The 7,248-nt window shown below is 34.0% G+C and overlaps 1 protein-coding gene across 1 annotated transcript; it reads left to right on the top strand.

Annotated features, from left to right (window-relative positions):
- Positions 1-3,667: 3,667 nt before the first annotated feature.
- LOC117103311 lies at positions 3,668-5,611 on the top strand. The gene has a single exon (XM_033243854.1). It carries the CDS (start codon positions 3,668-3,670, stop codon positions 5,609-5,611), a length of 1,944 nt encoding a protein of 647 aa, XP_033099745.1.
- Positions 5,612-7,248: the final 1,637 nt, after the last annotated feature.

Genomic DNA, 7,248 nt, shown 5'->3' with positions numbered 1-7,248 from the left:
TTTTTTTTTCGCATTTAGCACAATTTTCTTCACTTTTTATTGCTACTAATATTATTATCAATTATTACTATCGTCATCATCATCATCATCATCATCATTCTTATTATCATTATTACTATTAGAAGTAGTATTATTTTTAAAAAAAATTAAAGAAACTTGGAAAAGGATAAAAACGAATTTTAACCACAGTATCGCATTTCTATCTTAAAAGACCTGGCCTGAGATTTATGGATTTAAGATTTTTTTTAATCACGCTTAGGCCTATGTGTTCTATTAGGCCTATGTATATCGTGTACTGATGCATATTTACATGTTCTAGAAGTATACATTTTTAGTGATCCCAGGAAAGAATTTGTATTGGCTTAAGAATAAGCTTTAAAATGTTAACACTGTGTACAAAGGGGGGAGCCGCGGCTCCCACGGCTCCCCCCTGGATACGTCCCTGTGCCTAGCAAACGTCTGTACTGTAGCGTGGGGGGTGGGGGCTAGCCTACTGATGTACTGTGTACAGCAGGGGACGATGAAGCATAATATGACTAGGCCTAGGCCTAGGTAGACAGTGCAATTTTATGTGATAGAAAGTACACTTTCGAAAGAAATAAATTAAAATAAGAAAAAAAAAATAACTAGGGCCTAAGAATAATTCAGTTGCAGACGTACCTTGTTTAAGATGCTAACTATGCGGCTCGTGTAGCCATAGCTAGACAAGGCACTCATGTGCAAAGCAGTGGTGTTTGTTTATCCATGAAAAAAGCACACCGGGAAAGTTTGCTTTACCAGCAAAAGGTGACGTAATCTAGCTTATGACGTATACATGCTAACTTTAGCGTGAGTGTGACGTCACCAAAAAATAAAAATTTCCTATTATAACCAAAATATTAATAACTAAATTCCCTTAATACAAATTAAGGGTAGCACCATCTACTTGCCATCCAAATTACAGCTCCCATTGACGTCTCAGTCGAGAAATACGGGTAGCTGAAGTTTTTCTAGAAAATCTGACTACAAAACCAAATCGAAATTCACGTTCCACTTCTGACTCTGAGTTGCTACGCACACGCCGCTGAGGGCGGCATTCTGGGAACCCTGCGTCAAGCACAAATAAATGGAGTTTATTATAAACAAATTCAAGGGAAACAGGATTACAACACTAGGACAACTGAATGCAACATCTTTACTGCAGGTAACATATTTACTCTTTTATTGTTTACTTTTGCTTAACAATAATATTGTTTATTATTTTTTTTTCTTTTAAAGTTGATTGTTTAATAACAAAATAACCAAGGTGTATTCAGTGTGGTTTGACTAGTTCTTGAACAATTTATAATTAAATGCTTCAGCAATTAACCTACAACTTTATTACTCTTGTACCTGAATGAATTGTCAAAAATACATCCACCTTGTCATCATTGTTATTTTACATTATCCACTATTAAACATGCTCTTATTCACTGAATGTTATTCTCATGAAGACGACTAAGGCAACTCAATCGAAACGTCAAGACTTTATCAACTAGAACAGTTCTTTTTGAGAACTACCTACGTGGTGTACCTCAAGCTTAAACATATATAACCTATTCACTGTATTTAAAAATACCTTACTCATGCTAAGCAGCAGCCTCCCTAATGAATATTTTCTTAAGCACCCCTCTTGTGTTTTATATTTTTATTCTGTACATCAAATTTCATGTACACCTTGTTATGTGGTCATAACAATAAATGTTTATCTTATACACTGTAAAAAATTGTGACGCTTGACGCGTTTACAATTGTTACGGTGTGTTTAAAATATAAACACTATGTATCAGATTTAAACGGATGCAATGTTTAAAACTGAACACTTTCAAATATTCTATTTTTTCAAATATTCTATATTTTCAAATATTATTCCAGATTAATTGACAAAATTTTGTAGCCCTATAAAGATTTTCACAAACAGATGTATCAATGGTTGTATTTGTAAGAATAACCAGATGTAAGACAACCTATTTTTATATAAGAACATAATATTTCAATGTTAATTTAAACATCTAAACATGTCATGCTGTTTAGATGTTTTCCACTTTCTCCCGAGTGGCAAGTCACATTGACCAATGGGAGAGCTGATAAAGTATTCCGAAATTAAGGCGCGCGACTATTGACGTCACTGCTGGCCGGTTGCTAACGAAAATGAGGAGGTTGAGGATGTTGCCGCCATTTTTTTTCTATCTACAACCACCTGAGTTCTGTTTGGTAATTCTACTTCAAAAATTTACAGAATTATATAAGTAAGTGGAATTTTATTTTCTTTATAATGTAATAATGTTATGAATGGTATACATAGGCCTAACTTAGGCTACTTTTATTTATCCTTGGTCATCACAATATTTAAAAAATTTATGTAGAAACTCTAGGCTGAAACTAGGGGAGGGGCCGAGCTAGCTTTCTGGTGATGCCCTAGGGCCTAGTCTAAGGTTCCAAGTCGTAACTTGTCCTCACACAGGGTGGTCTACATAGGCCTAGTGGCATTTAGGCCTAGATGTGGCCTAGATCAAAGCCTATAGGCCTAGGGATATTTTAATAACAGTACAAAAATAGTGTGTACTTTATCTTAGCTAGGCCTAACGTACCGTAGGTATCTGTTTTTTTTTTTTCGTATTATTATTAATTTTGCTGGGAGGGGAAGGGTCAAAGGAGTGGGATTGTATCTTTTTCGCCCACCTTGACAGCACGATTATTTTTTTGGGAGGTTATGAGGTGGGGAAGAGGTGTGGTACTGACTGGAGACCTTTTCTCAAATTCACTATTGTTTTTAACTTTTAATTCAAATTGTACTTAGAGAGAGGGCCTACTTGGGTTTAAAAAAAAAATATTTTAATGCTTTTTTATATCAGCCATGACTGTAATGTTTGTTAACATTAGGCAACAGCCATTACCTTTTTATTAAAATTTGTAATACTTTGAAAGATCTAATTGCTGATATAAACTATTTAGTATAGCAATCAAGGATTTTGACATATACTGAATACCTACAGATGTTTTTTTTATCCTCTAATTAAAACAGCTATTAATTATTATTCAATATTGTTTTATCAAATATTAATCAGCTTTACCATTTGGCTTTTATTATCAAAACACGTTTTATTCTCAGGTTTTTATAGAACATCATTAAAAAATTGTAGTATTTTGGGAGATGCCATCATGTGGCAATGTAGTATGTGTTTTTTTAGGTCACCTACTTACCACAGGTTTGAGAAACATGTTGCACAAAAATGATCCACACTTTATAGTGACATGTTCTGCTTTTCAATGCAACTACTCTACTAAAAGTTGGGGGGCATTTAGAACTCATGTCTGGCGTAAACATAAAGATAGAGACCAACAGGAATTTGATGAAAACATTTCAGATAATTCTGGTGATAATTCTGAAGATGAAAATGTAATTGATGAAGAACCTATAGTTAATGATCAAAGAAATATTGAAAGAAAAATAGCCAAATATGCTTTATCTCTTGAGGCCCGACATGGGCTTACTAATGTAGCATTAAATTCAGTTCTTTCTGAAACTTCTTTACTTTAAAAAAATGTTATTTTTGATCAAAATAACTTACACGGTGATGTTGATAGAATCTTTCTAGAGAATGACAACAATGTGATTATTCGAAGGTTTGATGGTGTTTTTAATAACATGCAAAGTCGTCATAAACGCTTACAAATATATAAAGAACTGTTTGGTTATATAAAACCAGTTGGTGTGACACTTGGCCATAAAAATATCAGAACAAAGGGAAAAATTAAACGTGTAAATAGAGTAGGTTACTTTATTCCATTTCTACAAAGTCTGCAAGGATTCTTAAATTTGCCTGAGGTACAAAAGTTTGTTGTGAATCCACACCAGAGTACTGATAACATGATGTACGACATTTGTGATGGTATTGCTATCCAAAACCACCCTATATTTCAAAGAAACCCTCAAGCACTTCAGATTGTTTTAAACTGCGATGACATTGAAATTGTAAACCCCATTGGGGTACATGTCAAGAAACATAAATTGTCCATGTTTTACTGGGTCCTGGGAAATCTTCCCCCTGAGTATCGTTCCCGTCTTACTAGTATTCACTTGCTTGCTGTTGCAAAAACACAAGATTTGAAACAGGACAATATGGGGTGTAAGAAGTTGTTACAAGATTTTTTGGCTGGTATAAGATGCCTTAAAAATGATGGTATACAGATCAACATAAATGGAAGACAACAAACAATTGAAGGCTTCCTTGCGATTTTCCCCTGTGATACCCCTGCAGCACAGTGGTTAGGTGGGTTTAAAGAGGGGGTGGGGTTTGCACTGAAACCATGTCGGACATGCAACATTTCAAAGGAAGATATGAAAATGCATCTTGATGAAACTGAAATCTCATTAAGAGATGAACTGGTACATAAAGAAAGATGTGGTGAAATGGAAAATCTTTCGTCTGCTGCTCTTAAATACTGGAGCAAAATGTGGGGCATTAATGGTCGTAGTTGCTTGTTCGATATTGACTTTCCACTGTGCTCTGCATTAGTCCATGATCCGATGCATGTTTTCCTTGAAGGTTTGGTCCCTCTTGAATTGAAACTAATGCTGTATCAGTTCATTTATGTGGACAGGTTCTTTACATTGGAATGGCTTAATGGTAAACTTTCAAATTTTTCATATACTTATTTGGAGACTGACACAAAGGTTGTTGCCCTTGATTATACTCACTTCCATGGAGAACAGAGAATCAAGCAGACAGCAGCATCAATTCATACCCTTTCTCTTATCCTACCTTTCATTGTTGGCCCTTGCATTCCAAATGGGAATAAGAAATGGTTGAATTTTCTTTGTTTAGTTAAAAATATGCTTCTTTGTGTTAGTCCATATGCTGATCGTAACACTGTTGGGCAATTGCAACAAATGATTTACACTCATCATAGCGTATACATTGAAGAATATCCACGTGCTTCTTTCACACCGAAGATGCATTACTGTGTTCACATGCCATCTCAAATTTTAAAGTATGGTCCTGCTCGTTATCATTGGTGTATGCGCTTTGAGGCGAAACATACTCATACAAAATCAAAAAAATGGAAAAACTTTAAAAATCTTCCACTTAGTGTAGCTATCAAGCATCAAATGGTTATGTGTCACTCACAGGCAAGTAATATTAATAACTGCTTGTATGAAGGCGATGAAGTTAATGAAGGAGCAGAAGTATTACCACATGAAAATTTTCCACAACTAATTGAAAAATTGTGTGATGCAACAAATTCAAATGCATTTAGAGACCCGGCAACAATTGTGTTTGTGACTGACAGTGTGAAAATTCACGGCCATAAATTTCGCCCAGGATGTTGTTTGCGTCTGAATTATGATGAAAATGAAGTACCAATATTTGGAAAATTAACTGAAATTATTGTCTTTAATCAGGAGAAATTATTTGTTGTTGATGTGATGTCTGTTGATCATTTTGAGGAACAAGGACTATGTTATATATTGGTAGATTCTGGCAAACAAGCTGTAGTTACATATCACAGCCTGAGTTCAAAATGGCCTTTGAACTTCCACTTATATAATAAACAGTGTGCTGTAATTAACCAATACTCTCATATTTAACACCTACATGCTACGCGCGCTAGGCTCAAATTGTTTTCACCAAATTGGCGCGCATCTATACATGTATGTTGTAGAGTATGTCAAAAACTATACAATATAATTATTTAATGCTAGGATTATTTTGAAAACATCAGTTTTCCTTCTTATTTGTTTTCTTATTGTTTCAACTTTAGCAAATTTTTGTTTTTCAATTTCATGTTTGAGTGTAGGCCTGCATATTTATCAAATTTACCAAATTTTAATATACATTACTGTAATTAATGACCCATAATGACATTGAAAAACACTTTACTACTTTTGCCACATAGGGTTATTAACCAAGTACATAATGCCGGTATTTAAAGTGTGGGATTCTACCAGACAAAATAAGAGTATGGTTGTGTGCGAAAACATACAAGAGATTTTACAAAAAGGTAATTTTAGTTTACTATTTATAATAATAATGATAATAACATCTTTATTTTTGTAACAGACGAAAAACTTGTTCACCCAAATGGGTGTTCTTCCACGAGGCCGTATAATTTTATTTTAAAATAAATTCTTGTACCCTGTTTAAAAATTCTTGTTTGTTTACTACCTCGATATGTATTGACTTGTATTTACTATTGAACTATACCCAGTCGGCCATTTTAAATATATTTGTCTTTAGGTGGAACCAAGCTGAACAAGAAAGTCTACCATGTTGTTCTTGAACAAGATGGGACAGTAGTAGATGAAGATGAAGTATTGATGGCTGTGAAGTCAGAGACACTGATGCTACTTACCAATGAAGAGAAATGGGAGCCAGTATCGGCATGTAAGCAGAACATAGGACGCCGTATGGAACCATGTAGTAGTAGTAGTAGTAGTGGTAGTGAGACTTTAGACACTGAAGAAGATATATCACCAACAATTGAAGACTCTAGTCGAGGTTAGTTATGTTTTGTTAGTTGAAGCTTACTAAAGCGTGATGTTACAGCTCCATATAAGAATTGGCATCAATATTTTGTGTAAAATTAATCTTATTGATGAATGCTAAAATATCTATATAAAACTTAATTTATTGATTACTGTATTTTGTTTTTCTTCCAGCTTTTTGTTCCTATTCAAATGAGATTGAACTACCTCAATTTAGTAGTTTTGTAAAAGAAAAATTGGCTTCTGGACAAGCAAAATCTGTGTGGAGCAAGCTAATTGACGAAAGTGCTCATTTCTTTATGACAAAATACCCCAATCTTGGATCTGCTGAAAACTATAAATTAATTGGAAAAAGATTGTTTGCTGCTTACCCTTCCATAAAGCATGAGGGAAATGACCCATGGGTAAGTGAATCTTAATAACACTGACATAATATAACCAATAATGCCAAATCCTATCACACCATGTGTTTTAGAACCAGTACTTAATTCTTTCCTCTCTTATGTTGCCTGATTGAACAAAGAAAAACAGAATTATGTATTCTAGTGGCTTCAATATGTGTTCCAACTTTAAATCACCAAAGTTTATATTCTATACGATTAAACAACATAATGTATTTACTGTTACTGGTTCATAATTTAAAATTAAAAAGGTGTTTAACAATTTTTTATTCATATCTTAATACATGTATGTTTATTTTTTTTTTATAACCAGTCATACTGCCTCAGGTATGCCATAGG

This window comes from Anneissia japonica, unplaced genomic scaffold, assembly GCF_011630105.1.
Source record: "Anneissia japonica isolate Jap-2015-1 unplaced genomic scaffold, ASM1163010v1 scaffold284944_len48410_cov170, whole genome shotgun sequence".
Lineage (NCBI taxonomy): Eukaryota > Metazoa > Echinodermata > Crinoidea > Comatulida > Comatulidae > Anneissia > Anneissia japonica.
Note: the sequence above shows the minus strand (reverse complement) of the source record. Positions and strands in the feature narration are given on the sequence as shown.